Here is a 19,761-nt window from a genome sequence, read left to right as displayed (position 1 = left end):
CGAACGCCCCGAATCCCAGAGCTTTCTCCTGTATCAAACTCCTTGTGAGAGGAACTGGGGAAAACCAAAGCGCACCTGCACTTATCGAGGGCAATTGTCACGGGAAGATGGCAAAACCAGACAACCTCGACTGCAACCAGAGGCAAAAAAAGAAAGAAAAACATAAAAAAGAAAAAAGTAGATGCAACTCAGATAGGTGTAGAAGATACGTCTCTCAAGTTCGCTGCACAATAACTGCTTCCCATGGCAGGGCGTGCAGCAGTGGGAATGCAACGGAAGATTGGTGAGGAGGAGTGTTAGCACCCTCAGGAGATTCACACGCCGGATGCCGGAAAACACGTGTAGCACAATCATTGTTACTCAGTCTGGGATGCTTGCAAGAAAAACACTTGCACTTTGACAGCGTTCATGTGTGGTGGACGCAGGGACACCTTAGACAGCCGCTTGAGAACGCTGGCCTGGTGTTGAAGAAGCACAGTGGGAAAACGATGCTTGTTACAACCCTTCAAACTCCAGGGAGAACACGGAGTCCGCGCCCGCTCTTGCTCCCAAGGACTGACGCGCTGCCGACGGCTTTTGCCGAAAAGGACTCTGTCTCAAGCCGCGGTGCCTACTGTCCCTGCCTGACTGCCTCTGCCCGGGTGTTGCGTAGGACATTCCCCCGTCCCTGAGGTATCGTGATTAGACTGCCTGTTTCCCTTTCATCTGCGTTTTGTGGTCGTTCCTGGTCCAGCCTGCAGCAGCTCACACAGCAGGGCTAAAAAATAGAGGCCAGTCAGCGTCACCTCCATCCCTGGAAAGAAGATGGAACAGCTCGTTCTGGGCGTCATCTCAAGGCACGTGGAGGAAAAGAAAGCTATCAGAAGTACTCAGCATGGATTGACCAAGGGGAAATCATGTGTGACTAATCTGATAGCCTTCTACGATGGCATGACTAGATGGATAGATGAGGGGAGGGCGGTAGATGTGGTCTACCTTGACTTAAGCAAGGCGTTCGACACGGTCTCCCACAGCATCCTCATAGGGAAGCTTAGGAAGAGTGGGCTTGATGAATGGACAGTAAGGCGGACAGATAAGTGGTTGAAAGACAGAGCTCAGAGGGTCATGATTAGGGGCACAGAGTCTAGTTGGAGGTCAGCAACGAGTGGTGTTCCCCAGGGGTCAGTACTGGGTCCAGTCCTGTTCAACATATTCATCAATGACCTGGATGAGGGGATAGAGTGCACCCTCAGCAAGTTTGCCGATGACACCAAGCTGGGTGGGGTGCCTGACACACTGGAAGGCTGTGCCGCCACCCAGAGAGACCTGGACAGGTTGGAGATCTGGGCAGAGAGAAACCTTATGAAGTTCAACAAGGGCAAGTGTAGGGTGCTGCACCTGGGGAGGAACAACCCCATGCACCAGGACAGGTTGGGGTGACCTGCTGGAGAGCAGCTCTGTGGAAAGAGACCTGGGAGTCCTGGTGGACAACAGGATGACCATGAGTCAGCAATGTGCCCTTGATGCTTTGAGCTTCAGGGAGTCAAAAGCTTGCCTGTCTTCCAGTAGTCTGCCTCATTCTGTCTTTAGCACAATCTTTAGCTGTGCTTAGTTGATAACTTTTTACCTCTCTAAAACATTTCTTGCGTGGTTATGCCTTGTGGAAGGTGAACCTCATTGGTGGCAGATTCTACTTGGCACACAGTTGAGGAGTGGTTTATTTTAAAAGTGAATCCTATCATGGTTTTTCGCTTGCTCAAAACTAAAAACATCCCTGTTTGCCTGTGTGCAGCAGGTCTCTGAGGAAAGCAGGTGGGAGCTGGTGCAAAGGAGCTGGAACATCCAGCTGCAGACTGCGGTGGAGAAGTGTGATGGAAGGAAAAGGGATGCAAGTCCCAGGTGGTCAATGAGAGCCATGGTGGGGTTGGGGAGGTGAGGAGCAAGGGTGGCCATCCTGGGTCAGACGTCAAGGGACAGCTTCTGCCAGCAGCCCAGATCTCCTTAGGAGAGACCCTGCATCCATATCAGTCAGAGAATGCTGCTGTCACCTCTTCTCTAAACTGAAAAAGTACAAACTACACCCTTGAAAACAGAAAGTCCTTTTTAGTAGAAGGTCTCTGAAATCTTTCTCCATAAGTACACTAGGAAACATCGCTAATTGTACGAGAGCAGAAAAGAATTACGGGAAAAGACATGGTTTGTTCAGGCTTTCTTTGTTGCAATGAGCCCCACGGTGCATTTGGTGCTGAGCCCTTGAGCCTCAGGTTGCACAAAGCTCTCAGGAAGTCAAAGTGAGAAGAAAGAAAGTACCTTGAAGTATGAATGAGTCCCTCTGAGGCAAACCCTGAGAAAGCCTCCCCAGGGGCTCGTTAGAGCGACTGAGAGGAGGCCATGATTGCAGGCAGGCAAAGGTGCTGTGCAGGCAGCTGAGCTGCTGAGAAAGCCCTGGCTTTGTTTGATGGAGCAGAAAGAGGAAGAGTACACAAAGCACCGGGAAGATCCAAAAGACTCCAGGCCTTTTCTGAAGAGGGATGGGCCGTGTCTAGGAGTGGTAGATCTTCCAAACACATCTCTGAAAAGCTGCAGTCTGCTGTCCTGAAAGCCAGGGCTGTGGTCCTGTTCTTTGCCCTTTCTCCCTCCCTTCCACATCCTCAACTCCACCGTCTCGGGGTCACTGACTTTCAAATCCCCACACAGTTCTTCCTCCTTCACCAGTACAAGGTCTCCAGCAGAGCACCTCCCCTCCTTGATTCCTCCATCACCCGTGCCAGGAAATGCACTCTAGAAATGTCCTCGATTGCTTGAGCCCTGCTGGATTGTCCTTCCAGCAGGTATCCGGGTGGTTCAGGTCCCCCTGTGAGGACCAGGGCCTGTGAACGTGAGGCTTCCTTCACTTGTTTGAAGAAGGCCTCCTCTCCATCCCCCTCCTGAACAGGAGCTCTCTAGCAGATACCTGCTAACACGGCACCCACCTTGGTCTGCCTGCTGACCCTGAACCTGTCTGCTGTCTCCTGTCCCACCCCGAGCAGGAGGCAAGTCCACCACCTCGCCTTCCCAGACAGCCCTTCCCGAGGAGCCCGCGTCCCTGCACTGCAGCCCTCCCGCCGTGCCATCTACCCACCGCACCTCTGCGCTCCCCCGGTGGTCCCAGTCCGCTAATCACGCACAGACTTCTGGCCCTGCTGGTGGTTCTCCACGCTGCCTGCAGGAGCGTGCAGGCGCTTCAGGGAGGCACCAGCTCTGCTGGTTTCCCGGGAAGAGCGGGAGAGGCTCCTGGGTCGTGCTGCCTGTGTGTTGGCGTGTGCAGGAGTGGGGCTGCACGTGGTCCCGCTGCGGGGTATGTGTGGACTCGAGTCCCTCCTGCCCCGAGGAGCAGTTCTGGGATCACACCTGGGCTGTGTATAACCCCTTTAGACCGATCCATCGCCAGGCACAGGCCAGTCAGTCCGGCTGGGAACAGCCCCAGAGCTCTTTATTTTGTATTTGTCGGTGCGTCTCAGCAGCTGAGAAGCTCCAGCGCCCTGGCTAACAGCCACTGCTACGGCCACCGCTCCCGGCACCTTCCCCTCTGCTGCGGTACCAGCATCTAGTGCTAGGGAGGAAGAAAGAAAAGCGTGTGATCCTGTGCACAGGGAGAAGGGAGAGAAGTCCTGCAGGCGTGGCTCGGGCCACCTGTGTTGGGATCTGCTTGCCATGAAGCCTCAAGGTGTCTGTGAAGCAGGAGGGGCCCCTGATGCCCAAGCCCCTGAGAAGGTCCCAGGTGCAGCTGGTCAGCCTGGGGCTGAGTCTGGTGGGGCTGGGACCTTGGGTGTCCCATGCAGGTGTCCCCCCTGGGGGCAAGGTATGTTGGGGCAGGACTCTGCAAGGGAAGGGCGTGCTCTCTGGTTCAGAAAGGGGAGAGCCAGCCATCAGCGGGATCCCTCTGCCTTTGGCCAGTACTTTTACGTCCCCCATGGAAAGCCACTTGTGGGTGCCCAGGCAGTCCCCTTGGGTGTCAGGGAGGCCCAGCCCAAAGCCAGCCTCCAAAACCTGCTTCTGGCTCACCAGGGCTGCCAGAGAAATCCCCTCTTTCCCCCAGGGCTGCCCTCAGTGGAGGCAAGGGCCCTGCAGCCGGGGGAAGCACCGTCCCTTTGTGGAGATAGTTACCAGGGGAGCTGCCTCTGCTGCTCTTGACGCCACCTCCTGTTCTCAGCGACGTGCTTGTACGTGGTCCTCCGTGCCTGGTGCGGCTCCAGCCTTCTGAGGACCTGGGCGGCTCGTGGGGAAAGGGGGCTGCAACAACAGGGAAACGTCATCCCTCAGCCTCTGCCGGAGACCCTTCTGCCTCTCCCCGCCTCCAGCCCCTGCGCCCACCCTGTCCCCCATGCGCCCACCCTTTCACCCTGCGGGTGAGTTTGGGCCTTGGCTGTGGGGGTAACCCGGCTCACGCCCGGGTTAGGAGACATCAGAGGGTGTCCTGTGCAACCCCAGGATGCAGGGACAGGGAACCTGGATATCCGCTGGTGTCCAGTGTTCACCGCTGCTCCACTGCCCCAGGCTGTGTCGGAGCAGGCGCGCACTTACTCAGGATGGAGTCTGTGCAGCTGGGCTGCTGCCGCCATCTCCTCTGCTGGGAGAGGGTTTCCAGCCTTCCTCCAGCCCTGCCTGGCCTCCTTTCTCCTGGGCTGGGCTGGAGGGTGGGGAATCCAAGTGCCTCCAGTGCCGAGGGCCTGCCAAGGAGGAGACGCTCTCAGCAAACCAGAGGGCAAACAGAGGTGCCCTTTGCCAGAGCACCTCTGAAAAGGAGCCTGCAGCAGGACCTGGCCGCCGGGAGACTCAGCACCACGTGTCCGCCATCACGGGCCGACGGCTGCTTCTGCCCCTCGCATCCTGCTGCCGATCTCTCCCGCAGGGGGACGAGCAGGCAGAGCCCTGCCCTGCAGCTGGGTCTCAGTCCTGCTCCCACCCCCTGAGACCCGCCACCCCGGGTGCCCCGACAGGGAGGGTGGCTGCTGCTCTCAGTGGTGTCAATCGCTGCCCGTACCTGGGGCGGCTTTTGGTCCTCTCCTGCAGACCAGGCTTCCCACGCCGCCGATTCCGCCTTCGCTTGCTGCAGCTGCTCTTCGCACCGGGTCTTGGATTTCTCCCACTCTGCAGAGAGCTGCCAGACCTCCTGGAGAGGATGGAGACGCAGCAACAGGCAGGATTAGTCTGCGCTCCTGCAGGGGCTTCCTCCGGCTCTGAGCCACGTTGGTGCCCCTCGCCTCAGCCGCCCAGTCGGCAGCGCTTTGCCCCTGCCCAGATCAGAGTCCTGCCAGGCTCCTCAGCTCATGGCAGACACAGCTGAGGGACCAAAGACCTCCACTGTCAACGACCTCGAAAGGACTTGCACATTGTCCGTAGCCTCTGGCCAGAATCAAGTGTTTTGTGATGACCCAGGGGGCAAGAACAGGCGGGAAGGGTGTGCAGCGCCTTCCTTTTCGTCAAGGTCTGAAGGAGGTGACAGACAGGTGACAATGAAAAGAGGCCGAGGGACCCTTTCAGGATGGCTCTCTGCACACAGAGGCGTCTGCCGAGTCTCAAGCAGCACGGCAGTTAGAGCAAGGCAGAGCACGTACCTGCAGCATTCTCCTGAAGCCCTCAGAGGAGGGGATGGCAGCGGTGGGCCTGGCTGCAGGCGCAGGCTCCTGCCTGATGGTCTCCTTCGTCCTGGGGGGGCTGCCTGGACACGGGGGGAGCACACTGCAAAGAGACACCAGCAGGAGTCGGCATGAGCCCGGGGCAGGTTGGTCTCCCATTTTCACGTGGGATCCGAGCTCCCCAGGCTGGAAGAAGAGGCGCGGGAGGTGGGGCCGTTTGCTGTGGGATGGGGGAGCCTGTCTGCCATCGTCCCCACTAAGGGGCCTGTGATGAGGCAAACGAGCTCATGAAAACCGTGGGGCACGTGTCGGGGACCTTCCTGAGTCCCTCCAGCCGGAGTGTCCAAAGGGGATGTGTCTCCTACCTGGGCTCAAGGATCCCTTTCATCCCATCCAACGAGGTCTCACCTGGCAGAAGTCTTCTCCCCCAGGTCTTGCTGCCTTCTGCCTGGACTCTGGCTTGGCAGCACGGGGAGGGAAAACTTTGCCCGCCTCTGCAGCAGCTTCTCCGGATGCCCCGCTGTGCCTGGGAAAGGAGGAAGCTCTTTAGAGCAGCCCCGAGGGGAGCGCGTTTGAACCGGGCTGTGTCACCCAGCGTGGGGAAGGGATGGAGAGCTGGGACCCGTTCCCATACCTCTTCTGATCCTCTGCTGTTCTGCAGCCTTCTTGTGCCGGTTGGCGAGAGCCTCGGCCGCCGCGGTGCTGATCACAACGAACCGAAAGCTGGAAAGCGAGTGATGACACAGGTTTGAAGAAGGGTGACCCCTACCCTCTGCAGCTGCCCAGCACCAATCCTCCTGGCTGTCGTGCGAGGCACGGCACCCCTTTCCCTTTGTGGCCATGCAGAGGTTTTCTTTGCAATCTCCCCCCAACACCAGAAGATGTAGCTGAAAGTCCTCTCCGTGCGCAGCTGCTTCTCTCTGATGGGAATGACGGCAGGCTGGGCGTGAGAAACACGATCACAATGCCCGGCCACGCCGTGAGAATACACGCGTAGCCCAAATGCAGCATTAGTTCACCAGAAACCAGTCGCTTCAGGACTGATCCCTGACTCAATGCCGAGTGCCGAGCCCCAACAACGCGCGCTCCTGAGCAGGAGCTGGGAAGCTGCCCGCTCAGTCGGTCGAGGGCCGCAGAGGAACCGCACTCACCTCGGGAACGTGCGGTCAGGAGCAGCCTGCGTCCCCCGAGCGGTGGCCGCTCCACCGGAGACCGCTGCACATGGCACCCACAGCCTCTGCAAAGTGGCACAGAGCTGTTAGAAGCTTCCCAAGGCAGTTTTCTCTTGGCTCCCAAAGGAAGCGGGCACTGTGTCCTGCTCCAAAAGGAAGCCACTTCTCAAGAGCCCTCTCCCAAACCCTCCTCCGTGAACATTAGCCCTTGCTCTGCTCTGGAGAAGCTGCAGAGCAAACCCCGAGGCTGTGCAATATAACACCGCCAGGCTGTTCCTAGGGCAAGGACCCAGAACCTCAGAAGAAACTTTCTTTGCCGAGGCAGAAGTCAGCGGGGGTGAGCACGGGGAAAGGCGTGTCACTGCCCTGCCACATCCAGGCTGGCCAACGGCGATTGGCTTGCTCACCCTTCCATGGGCTTCCCAAAGACACTGAGGCGCCCTCAAAAGCGGAGACACTTACAGTGCGAAGCAGTGCCATGCGGCTGGCCTTGCTCTCCAGCGCTGTGACGCAGTCGTAATAAAACCGCATGCACAGCACACCGTCTTGGCAGGAGAGAACGCCAATGTCCTTGAAGGTGAAGGAGAGGTGCTGCCTGTTCCTCAGTTGGCAAGAGTAGAGGAGTATGGTGTCTCGCACGCAGTCCTCCACCATGTGCCGCGGGAAGGAGGTGGCTCGCGATAGCCACCTGTAGTTCAGCGGCTTGATCTCGACATCCTCTGCAAGGAGGAGGAACATCGTCACTGCCACAGCAGGCTCAATTTCCATGTAAGATTCCGAACAAAATGCCACTGAAAAGGTCATTTATCAACAGAGCTCTTGGGGAGTGGTTTGTTTTGGGGGCGCTCAAGCCGTTCCCCGACCTTTGGAGGCAACTCTCTGCTTCTCCCGGCCCTTTCCAAGGAGCAGAGAGCACACAGCTGCCCCTAGACACGGAGCTGGGAAGTGGTGGGTGGCCGCTGCCTTCTCACCAGGGATAACCGCTGTGGGGAACGTGAGCTCCTGCAGAAACGCCACATCCATGTTCAGCTGGAAGACTGGTCTTCGAGCCGTAAACACCTCTTCTTCACCCTGGAATCGCTCTTGCACCATAGCGAAGGTCCCGAGTCCTGGGAGCAGGACGCCCTGCCCGGGAAAAAGACCAAGGGCTGATGAGTGAGGACTTCAGAGAGGGGCAAAGGGAAAGCTTTGGAACAGGCCCGCGTTCTCCATTTGTTTTCTTCCCCTCCTCAAAACATTTGCCAACATCCCTTGGCTAGAGAGGATCCCAGGCACTTCCAGCACAGGGAATGCCCCTGGGACTGATTCCTATGGATTATCCTTGGCATTACTGGCCCAGCATAATGCCCTGTGTCTCTGCCTGGTCTCTTCACTCTGACCACAGCAAAGGGCAAAGCCCTATCGTCTGCCAAATGCTTTCTGGGGCTAGATCGGGACTTGGTTTCTCCCCCGGTTGACCAAGTAGCAGCTCTCGGCAGATGGGGTCTTCTCGGTGTGCTGCCCCGATGCTCAGGGAGGGATTGCTCCCCGGGGCCCAGGCTCTCCAGGGCAAAGGGGGACCAAGACGCCAGCCCACCTTCTCCAGCTTCAGCTGTCCCAGGATGTACGCAGACACAGCATCCCAGATAGTCACGACCTCTGTAAAGCGAGGGAAAGAGGTGTCAGGCTCGGGGCCAGCCAGCTCACAGCCTCTCGGCATGCTCCTTGCCCAGGAGGTGACAGATGCAGGCATCCACAAACAGCCCAGACAGACAGCACCATCACGGCTGCGGAGCTGGGCCGTGCCCCAGTTTCAGACTGCCAGCCTTACTCTGCTCCCGGGGCAGGGCTGGAGCAGAAACGGGGACACGGGAAGGACTCAGCACCAGGGCTGTGGCCACCTAACCCCCACCAAGGGATGGCACCCCAGAGCCCAGAACACCATCTGCCAGCCTGGTGGCACAAGAGGATCCCGTGGAGAGGAAGGGAGGTTCTCCCAAAGGAGACCAGTCCAAGGTGAAGGGCTGATTTTTCATCCCAGGGCCAAAACCCCACGAGGTACCAGCTCCCAGGGAAAGCTGGCCCTGGATGGCCTCCCTCGCGAGGGCACCGGCACATTCCCACGGGAGCCTCGGGGCTCAGGGCAGCCCCAGCACCACGACCCGGGAGTCCGGGATGCCACATTGTGCCTCGAGCCTTGAGGAGGGGCTCTCGCTGCAGCCCCCAGCCCTGCCCAGCCGCCCCCACAGCCCAGCAGCTCCAGCTTTTGACACTGACAGCCCCGCTGCGACCCCTCGGGAAGCAGCTCCCAAACCTCTTACCCTTGGTGGAGAGACACAGGAGGGAGGGGAACAAGCTGCTCAGCTCCAAGCTGACGGCCACGGTGCAGCAGCCCTCCATGGCGCTTGCCGCTCGCCCTCAGCTCAGAAAAAAGGGCTGCTCTTTGCAGCTCCTCGCCCAAAACTCCTCTCCGACGTGCCCCTGCTCTGCCTGTCAGCGAGGGTCCCCCAGCGCAGCCCAGCTGCCTCCCGACCCCGCTCCTGGCCGTGGAGCAGCTCCGAAGGGCAGCAGTGGGGAGCCCCTGAGCAGTGCCCAGCAGTGCCCAGGCCTCACCGGGAAGTGCCGGCACCGCCACGGCGCTGGGGAGACCTCCCTGGGACGTGCGGCGTCCCTCTGTGACATCAGCCCGCGTCACCTGAAGGTGCCTTAGGACACCAGCAGGGAGGCGGCACAGCTGGGCACAGAGGAGACGGGGTTCCCCTCTTGTCCTGGGAATTCTCCCCAGGGCCTTTCCAAAAAGCCCCTCTGCCCCCTGCACCACCATGTCTCTGCGACTGGCAGCCCCCCCGGGCAGGTGCCTTTTGGGCTTCGGCTGCGGTCGGGCACTTCCAAGAGATGGGATCCAAGGCCTGGGGGAGGCAACAAGGCCGGGGGGGTTGTTCCCAGGGCTGGGTGGGGACCAGTTTGGGGGCCGGGGGGTGTTCTTTGGTACCCAGCTGGCGACCCCCTCCCACTCTATAGGGCACCCCCTCCACTCTGTGGGGCCCTCCACATTTGCCCTCCACCCCAAATTTCAGGACCCACAAATTTGTCCCTCACCCCCCCTGTGGAATAATTACTAAATTGGCCAAACAATACAAAAGTACAGCATTGTTCCCACATTAAGGAAAGTCATAAAATCAAGAGGCTTCTGAGGTGGAATCCAGCCGCGACTGGCATGCAAAGAATGCAACATCCGCGATCCCCTGTAAAAGGCGAAACTACACGAGGGATGGAAGGGAACGCGCTTGTTCCGTGGCCTTCCCTTGTGACGTATAGCAGGTATGGGAACGAGATGGTACTACGGAACAGATAAGCGGCCTATACGCTACTGGGAGCCAACATTTTGTCAAATTTTGATGAAATGCTCTCCTTTGTGCGAACTTTGCTCATTATAATGTCATTATAATACCAAAACATACCTCCATCCCGAAGGCTACCCGCCTCCAAGGTGCGACCACTCCTCCTTGAGCCTGCGCCCTGAATTTCTCGTGAACTATACCTTTAATTGTGAAGCGAGAGAAATTTACACCAATCATGATAAAAGTATGTATGACTAAAGTCACTCAAACTCCACCTTGAAGATAACAAATAGTATAAAAATAGCCCGAGAGAGGGGGGATACCCAGGGAAGACACCATCGCAAAGGATTACATCGCCGGCTTCTGGGATCAGTCGACGGGCTGAGCCTCTCTTCCCCCCCATAGGGACGCCTTTGGGTAAGACTTAGATTACACCGAATGCTTCCTCGGGAAACTTAGAAATTTCTCTAGAGACTCTCTTTTCTACATTTACAGCCAGGCTGTATCTTTATAACTTTGTCGCGCGTTTTGTATAGGTAACAATACTTTCATTTGCACGTGCTTTGCAGACAGTGTATTTATCACCGGCAATCCCAAGAACCTGTATATCTGTTGTTTAAATAAACGGCGCTGTTTCAGTAGCTGGTCGTTTCGGTTTCTCACTGAACGCGACCAAAGACTCGAGAGTGGCCGTGCTAGTTCAGGAGCACGACTAGACTGAAGGTGCAGTCCACTATTAGTGTATCCAAATCGTAATAGTTTAATACATATTAAACGCGATTGGACTGATAGTGCTGAATTGGGCATCACTCTGAATTTAAACCTAGCCGCACCTGGCCTCCCACCTCGGTGAGGAGTGTTAGAACGCAAGGGGGTTTATTTTCTGCCAAAACCGCTTGGCCCCTTTCCACGCAACAGGGGGAAACATAGTGACGAAGGCTGAGGAAAAGGCTGAGGGAGTTGATGCCTTCTTTGCTTCAGTCTTTCATACTATGACCAGTTGTTCTTGGAGTACACAACTCCCTGAGCTGGAAAATAGGGACAGGGAGCAAAACGAAGCCCCCATAATCCAAGGGGAAGTGGTTAGTGACCTGCTACACCACTTAGCATGCACACAAGTCTATTGAGCCGGATGGGATCCACCAGAGGGTGCTGAGGCAGCCGGCGGAAATGCTCATCAAGCCACTTTCCATCATTCAGCAGCAGTCCTGGAGAACCGGGGAGGTCCTAGGTGACAGGAGGCCAGCAATTGTGGCGCCAGTCTACAAGATGGGTGGGAAGGAAGATCTGGGGAACTACAGGCCTGTCAGTCTGACCTCAGTGCCAGAAAAGGTTATGGACCAGCTCATCTTGAGCACAATTACACGGCACGTACAGGAGAACCAGGGGATGAGGCCCAGTCAGCATGGGCAGGTCCTGCTTGACAAACCCGATCTCATTCTATGACAAAGTGACTCGCTTAGTGGATGAAGGAAAGGCTGTGGATCTTATTTAGCTGGACTTTAGTAAAGCTTTGACAGCATTATCCACACCATCCTCTGGGAGAAAGTGGCTGCTCAAAGCTGGATGAGCGTACGCTTCACTGGCCAGAAAAACAGGCGGATGGCAGTGCCCGAAGAGTGGTGGTGAATGGAGTTCAATCCAGTCGGCGGCTGGTCACAAGTGGTGTTCCCCAGGGCTCGGTACTGGGGCCAGTTCTCTTTAATATCTTTATCAATGATCTGGATGAGGGGATCGAGTGAACCCTCAGTAAGTTTGCAGACGACACCAAGCCAGGCAGGAGTGCTCATCTGCTTGAGGGTAGGCAGGTTCTAGAGAGGGATCTGGCCAGGCTGGACCGATGGGCCGAGGCCAATGGTATGAGGTTCAACCAGGCCAAGTGCTGGGTCTTGCACTTGGGTCACAACAATCCCATGCAGCACTACAGGCTTGGGGAAGAGTGGCTGGAAAGAAGAAAAGAACCTGGGGGTGTTGGTCAACAACCGGCTGAATACGAGCCGTCAGTGTGCCCAGGTGGCCAAGAAGGCCAACAGCATCCTGGCTTGTATCAGAAACAGCATGGCCAGCACAAGTAGGGAAGTTATTGTCCCCTTGTAAGTCGGCACTGGTGAGGCCCCACCTCGAATAGTGTGTTCAGTTTTGGGCCCCTCACAACAAGAAAGACATTACGGGGCTGGAGCGCTTCAAGGAAGGGCAACGAAGCTGGTGAGGGGTCTAGAGCACAAGTCCTCTGAGGAGTGTCCGAGGGAACTGGAGTTGTTTATTCTGGGAAAAAGGAGGCTGAGGGGAGACTTTCTCACTCTCTACAACTACCTGAAAGGCAGCTGTAGCGATGGGGGTTCCAGTCTCTTCTCTCATGCCATAGGACAAGAAGAATTGGCCTCCAATTATTCCAGGGAAGGTTTAAATCAGAAATTAAGAAGAAATTCTTCACTGCAAGGTTGTTAAGCATTGGAAGAGGCTGCCCAGGGCAGTAGGTGAGTCACCATCCCTGGAGGTATTTAAAAGACATGTAGATGTGGTGCTGAGGAACATGGTTTAGCTGCAGACTTGGTAGTGTTAGGTTTACGGTTGGACTCGCTGATCTTAAAGGTCCTTTCAAACCTAAGTGATTCTATGATTCTATGACCGTAAGCACCCAGCGCAAACCTCTAGAAGCCCCAGTGTATCTGAGCGATGTGCCTGGGACTGGCAGTTAACAGAGAAAACTGATAGAGCCATGTCTCTTCCATCATTTACATGTGCTCCTCAAGACTTACACTTAAGTATACTTATACTTAATTAGAAAAGTGTCAAGAGTGTAGTTCAGGAGGAAGGTGTGTAAAGAGCTCTTTGCAGAAGTGCTAGAAGAATTCTCCAGTTGATATTGATGCAGAGTGTTTCCTAAGAAGGTGTGGACAGGTAGTAAAAGCAGTCTTCTTGAGGACCATCACCGTATGGAGAACTTTGCACCTCACTTCCCAACCCCGCCACGTCTCTGTGTTTGTACGGCGGGCTATGTTAGTGGAAAATATATATCCGTACGACACACATCGGGTTTAGGTCCCTCCCAGAGCAGGTCTTAGATTTGCAGTCTATCCCGAAGTACATCTCGGATCCCCTCGTCTCCCCACTTGCCCCAGAAACAGACAAACACACACAGACAAATGGGGGTGTGAGGGACTATTCTTGGCATTGGAGATCATAGTATCATAGTATCATAGAATATCTCGAGTTGGAAGGGAGCCATAAGGATCATTGCGTCCAACTCCCTGCTCCTCGCAGAGCTACCTAACACTAAACTGTGTGATTAAGGGTGTCGTGCAGACTCTCCTTCAACTTTGACAGGATTGGTGCCGTGACCACTTCCCTGGGAAGCCTGTCCCAGTGACTGACCACCCTCCCAGTGAAGAACCTTTTTCTAACGTCTGGTCTCAGCTTCCCCTGATGCAGCCTCATTCCGTTTCCACATTTCCTATGGCTGGTGACGGGAGAGAGGAGATCAGCATCTCCCCCTCCGCTGTCCCCCTTGAGGAAGCTGTAGACTGTGATGAGGCCCCAGCCAAGCCCCAGCCATGTCCCTTGCAGGGGTCTGCAGACAGCCCAGCTCTGGGGTCTGCCAACCTCTGGGCAAGAAGAGTGGCTGGGCAGGGCTAGCTGTTCCTCTGACAGAGGCAGGGAGATCAGTGGGAGGAAGAAGATGTCCAGAGAGCAAACCTCTCCCATCAGCTGGGGTGAGTGGCCGGTGCTGGACATGGTGATGAGAGAGACAAATGCGCTGGGGCACCTTCCCAGTCTGTCCAAACCACCAAGGGCACAGAGCGGCCTCCTCTCTCCTGCACCCACGTTGTCTTAGCTCTGCACCTCACACCCACTGGAGTGTGTCCTCACCCTGCATGGGCACACAGCTCAGCCAACAGTGGTGGTGTCCTCTCCTGGGCATTTTCAAGCCCAGCTCTCCTGCTTTCTCTCCAACCCAGCCCAGGAGAGAAGTCCAGTCTGGACTGACCCCACAGGACTGCCCACCGCAGGCTGCTGCAGAGCTCTGGCTGCTCAGCCCAAAGCCCCAGCCCCTCTGAAGGGCACAGCAGCTGCTGGGGAACAGAGAGGGGTCTCAGCCTCCCCACCACCCCCAGGGCTGGAGGTTGGACATGGCAGGAGGCAATGGAGGTGGGTGAAAATGAAGGGTGCATGGTCTCGGGTCCAGGAGGTGCCCACCACTGACTGGCTCTGCCCCCTCAGTGCCAGCCCCTCTCCCCAGGCCAGCACAAGAGTCCTGCTCCAGGCACAGAGCAGCCTGCCCTGAGTCGGGGCCTAAAGAATGAGGCGTCTCCTTCTCATTAATTGCACCTGGCAGGCACAGAAATGCTCCCTTGCTCCTCTCCCTGGTCACCCCTTCTCCCCAGCGAGCGTTTCCCCAGGTGCGTGCATCCAGGCTGGCACCCCATGTTCCCCACAGGATCCTGATCTGGCGGTGCTGCTCTGCACAGGGAGGGGGCTGTGGTGCCCTGGGGCCATGGGGTGACCCTGCACTGGCCATGCTGGTCAGGGTGAGGAGCAGACCCAGCCAGAAAGGGATCACTGGTGCTGAGCCCCCTTCCATCTTCCCTCCTGGCTCAGTGAGAAAGGTCCGGGCTGGGCAGGACCAAGGGGTGTCTCCAGTGGCACAAAGGGCAGGGGAGGGCTGCACGAGATCCAGCCCATGGGGCTTTCCACGAGGGTGTCCTGAACCACTCTCCAGTCTTCTGTCCCTTTGCCTGCTGGCTCCTCACAGCCTCTCCTGGCATTGCAGGGGCCTCGTTTGCCCATGGGCTCCACAGGTTCATCTTTTCCTCAGGGAGACATTCCCTTGGATGGTCACTCATTTGATGAGGTGCCCCTCACTGACCACCCACACTCCCACACTGTCCCTGCAGATCCCCTGAGCTCTCCTGGCAGCTTCCAATTCTTCTCCAGGATGAAATCTGGCACCAGCTCTGCTGCAAGTGGGGCAGCGCCAGGCCCATATGTCAAAAACCAGTTGCTGTTTAGGAGACATGTTCAACCATGAAGAGAGGTCTTCATTCAACTCTTGGTCCAAAAACTATTCCCATGGGAATCTGAGCCTGTTGCCCTGAAACCATCAAGAACCACAGAGGAGAAAAGTCCTTTTGAGGGAGCAGCTCCTTGGGTGCAACTCCTGAGAATGGCTTTGTAAGAGGCGTCCAGCGTTCTGGCCCTGCCCTGAGGAGCCATTTTATGCTGCTATTTTCACAGAGACCAGCTCTAATAAAGAGGTTCTCATCGCCTGCTGCTACCCACAGTCACAGGGATGCCACTGTAGAGACAACAGGACTGTCACAAGGTACACGAGGCCTCAGGGGTAACATAAAGGCAAGGGCACAGCAGGACAGTGGGGATGTGAGGAGAGACCAGCACTGAAGGGCCTCGTCCTGCTGCTGTCCTTGGCCATGGCTCCAGGGAAGCAGCAGCCCCAACTCGCAGGCGGCACAGACAGAGTGCCCAGCGAGGCAGCCAGGGGCAGCCCCAAGGGTCCCCAGGGCTGATCATTAATGGGGCAGTTGGACATTTTCCTCCTGAACCCCTTTTATGTGTTGGGGCAGCTCGCCCAGCTGCAGAAGAGAAGTGAAGAGATGGGAGCTGAGATAAATAATTTTTTCCAGGTATATTTACTGAGCTTATCTAACAAGGGAGCCTGGATCCATCTGTAAACGAGGTCTTTGGGTCAAGAAAAAAAGCAGTAGGAAGCCAAGAATAATAATAACAAACGTCAAGAACAAAAAAACCAAAACACATAAAACCAATCAAACGAAGAAAAAAACCCAAAAGAACAACAACAACGAAAAAAAAAAATCCCACAAAGAGAAAGTAAAGAAACATTTGAAGGAAAATTAGTCCTGCTTTCTCCTGAGATGCAGTGGGAGCTCCATTGGCACAGTGGACACCTTATTAATCTAAAGATTGTATTCAAATAGTTTCCTCAGGGCGTCCTTGAGCTCTTTGTTCCTCACGCTGTAGATGAGGGGGTTCACTGCTGGAGGAATGAGCGAGTACAGCACTGCCACCACCAGATCTAGGACTGGGGAGGAGATGGAGGGGGGCTTCAGGTAGGCAAAGATGCCAGTGCTGACAAACAGGGAGACCACGGCCAGGTGAGGGAGGCACGTGGAAAAGGCTTTGTGCCGTCCCTGCTGAGAGGGGATCCTCAGCACGGCCCTGAAGATCTGCACATAGGACAACAGATTCAAAACAAAACACAAAAACACTAAAAAACAACCAAATACAGGTAGCCCAACTTCCCTGAGGTAGTCTGAGCCTGAGCAGGAGAGCTTGAGGATCTGGGGGACCTCACAGAAGAACTGGTCCACAGCATTGCCCCGGCAGAGGGGCAGGGAAAATGTACTGGCCGTGTGCAGCAGAGCATTGAGAAACCCACTGCCCCAGGCAGCTGCTGCCATGTGGACACAAGCTCTGCTGCCCATCAGGGTCCCGTAGTGCAGGGGTTTGCAGATGGCAACGTAGCGGTCATAGGACATGACAGTGAGAAGAGAAAACTCTGCTGCAGCACAGAAAAAGAAAAAAAAGACCTGTGCTACACATCCCCAGTAGGAGATGGCCCTGTTATCCCAGAGGGAACTGGCCATGGATTTGGGGACAGTGGTGGAGATGGATCCCAGGTCAAGAACAGAGAGGTTGAGGAGGAAGAAGTACATGGGGGTGTGGAGGTGGTGGTCACAGGCGATGGTGGTGATGATGAGGCCGTTGGCCAGGAGGGCAGCCAGGTAGATGCCCAGGAAGAGCCCGAAGTGCAAGAGCTGCAGCTCCCGTGTGCCTGCGAATGCCAGGAGGAGGAACTGGCTGATGGAGCTGCTGTTGGACATGTGGTGCCTCTGGGTGTGGAGCACTGAACAAGGAGGAAAGAACAGTGAGAAGTTAGGGGCGACTTTTCTGAGCAAAATCAACACCATTTCTCATACTTCACACTCTCTGCCACTTTTCCATTTACATGAGATCATTCAGCTCTGTGGCTGGAGCTCAGACTGTTTCTGGCCGAGTGTGCCAGGAGGAGCGGGACCTCTGCCCGCTGGCTGCCCAGGAGTCAGCCCTGCTCTGCAGCAGCAGATTCGTGGGAATGGGGTGGGCAGTCCTGGTGTTCCAATTTGTCAGATAAACCTCTCCTCATGGACAAAGGGCTTGTCAGTCTCTGCACTCCCATTGCCATGAAACCACAGTTGCAAGAGTGTTGGAGAGAGGTTCTTCTACAGCTCTCTCCCGTCTCAGCTGGAGATTCTCTTGCATTTCAGAAACCCTCACCATTTCTGCTGCATTCAGGGACAGCAAAGGGAGTCCTGCCAGGCAAGGGGATTGTCTGAGGGTTAGTGCAGAGAGAGGGGAGCTGGTCTGTCCCTCTGTCTTGTTCCCAGCTGCCCTCTGCTTGGGCCTTTCGGAGACAGAGGGGAATCGCACTCGCGTGTTGACATGGAAAGACACCAGGCACTGCTGAGAGCAGAGAAACCCACTGCCGAGAGCTCAGTGTCTCACCCTTTCTCAAGGTCTCAGCACCCCACTTCTCGCCAAGGACACACATGGCTCCTTTCACAAACCCAGCAGCGTTTCCTTGGTCGTAGCGTCTCTGCGCTTCTCCACAGGGCATTCAGGTAACAGCAGGATGCTCCAGGACGGATTGGCATCCTGGAGGGCAGCTCAGTGCTTGGAAGGACACCCCAAGGAGATACCCAAGTGTCCTAGTGATGGTATGTCAGAAAGGGAGAGTCAGCTCATTCCCCAGCCACATAGACTACTTTGCCCACAGCCCCACGCGTTAGAGGAGAGCTTGGACACTTCATTCCCAGGGAAACACTTTCATGGGAGAAATCACAAGACCGCTGCCTGACTCGGCTGCTGCAACTCCCATCCCCAGAGAGCCTGGCTGGGAGAACAAGACAAAAATCACAATATAACAGACAAGCGGAGAAACAAGGAAAAACGCAGTGAGGGTCTGGCTGAGAGAGGCCAGGGCAGAGACAGCCGGGCACTCAGGACAGCGTTACCCCTACCCTGCTGTGCCCGTCACCTCCCCAACATGAACTTTGCTGGGCCAGTTCTCTCAGCCCCTGTGCTCTGGAGAGAAAAATGGACACACGGCACATGGTTAGAGAGCTGCAGCACGGCTCTGCTGGAGCTCTGGCTTCACAGGAGGGTCATGCCTTGAACCACAGAGCCCTGAGGGCTGAGGCTTTGCTGGGTGGGAGAGGAGGTGAGGGGGCTTGCTCAGGGGAAGGGGTCTGCATTGGAGGGGATCATACGGAGTTTTATGAATCCTTCCTCCCACAGCATTTCTGGTTTCTCTTTCCTCTCATTCCCTGATAATAATTCTGCTGCCTGGAGATTCTCCTCCTGGGAGGTGTTTCCCTGTCCCATATCTTTTCCCTGTCAGCTCTCACAGACCCCATCCCAACCCCTGTGCACTCCCCTTGGCCCCACAGAAACCTGCCTGTTTGCTGGGCACTGCCTGGGTTCATGTTCCTGTTTGCAGGTGGAAAAGGGCAGGTCAGAACAACCCCGATGGGTCCAGCAGAGCTGATGCTGGTGCTGCCCATGGGCAGAGGAGTGGCTGAAGGCACTCCAGGAGGTTCCTGGCAGACCTACTGACCACTCAAAGCTACAGCTCAGGAGTCTCACTGACTTCTTCCAACTTCAGAGCTCCCTATACATTTAGCCCTTTCTCTACCTCCCCACCCTCTCACTAGGAAAATAAAAACACAAACACAGGAAAGCTCCTTATCTGTAACGTAATTCCTGCCCTGAGCTTCCCCTTGAAAAGTGCCCTCAGAAATGTCCTGGGGGTGAAGTGCAGCTGAGAGCAGCCCTGACCCACGCAGCACCCCCTTGACAGCAGGACACTCTCCTGCCAGGAGCTGCCTCTTCCACCCACACCTTCTCCCCGCACTGCTGCTGGCAGCTCCTCAGGGAAACCGAGGGCTCATCCTGACGGGAGATAAGTCCCTGCCACAGCACAAAGCACCCTTGGGTGCAGGGACCCTGCTCTGAAGGACAGACCCCTGGCTGCACACCCACCTTCACACTCTGCAGCCATCCCCGGGTGAAGGCAGCTGATGTGCCCTGTCCCTTTGACAGAGCCATGGGGAAGCCCTGCTCCAAAGCAAGTCCTTTTTCTCTATGTTGGGGAACCTCTGAGAGACCTCCTGATAGATCCCAGAGGCTGTGGGATGTGCCAGCTTCAGGAGATCATTCCAGGAACCGCAGCTGCATTGCCCTGCAGCCAGAGACTTACCCTGTTCAGGGCTGGGAAGATTTTTCTGCAGCTGAGCTCTCCTCTCTCCTCCCACCCCAGACTGCCTTTACACCCTCTCTGCCTCCCTCCTCTGCCCTCGCTGCCTGCAGGCAGTGCCCTCAGCCCTGCTGCGCTTGGCAGAGGAGCTGCTCCTGGGCAGAGCTGTCTCTCTGCAGCGCTGCCCGCTTGCCATCAGCTCCCTCCATGCCAGGAGCCCAGCCCAGCTCAGCAGCAGAGGACCAGCCCAAGGCAGCCCTTTCTCTGCCCCCTCGGGGCTCCCTCCAGGTGTCCCTGGGGCTCCAGGGGAACCTGCTGATGTCATCCCTGCTGTTCCCTGCCTCAGCTGGGCAGAGACACTTTCCTGCAGTGTTATTTCTCCCATTACAAAAAGACATTTT

The 19,761-nt window shown here is 56.3% G+C and overlaps 1 protein-coding gene across 1 annotated transcript; it reads right to left on the bottom strand.

Moving 5' to 3' along the window:
* Positions 1-16,022: 16,022 nt before the first annotated feature.
* LOC134509333 (olfactory receptor 14A16-like) lies at positions 16,023-16,949 on the bottom strand. The gene has a single exon (XM_063321811.1). The coding sequence runs from the start codon at positions 16,947-16,949 to the stop codon at positions 16,023-16,025; it is 927 nt and encodes a 308-aa protein (XP_063177881.1).
* Between the last annotated feature and the right edge of the window lie 2,812 nt (positions 16,950-19,761).

This window comes from Chroicocephalus ridibundus, unplaced genomic scaffold, assembly GCF_963924245.1.
Source record: "Chroicocephalus ridibundus unplaced genomic scaffold, bChrRid1.1 SCAFFOLD_98, whole genome shotgun sequence".
Taxonomy (NCBI): Eukaryota; Metazoa; Chordata; class Aves; order Charadriiformes; family Laridae; genus Chroicocephalus; species Chroicocephalus ridibundus.
This window is presented reverse-complemented; position numbering and strand designations above follow the sequence as displayed.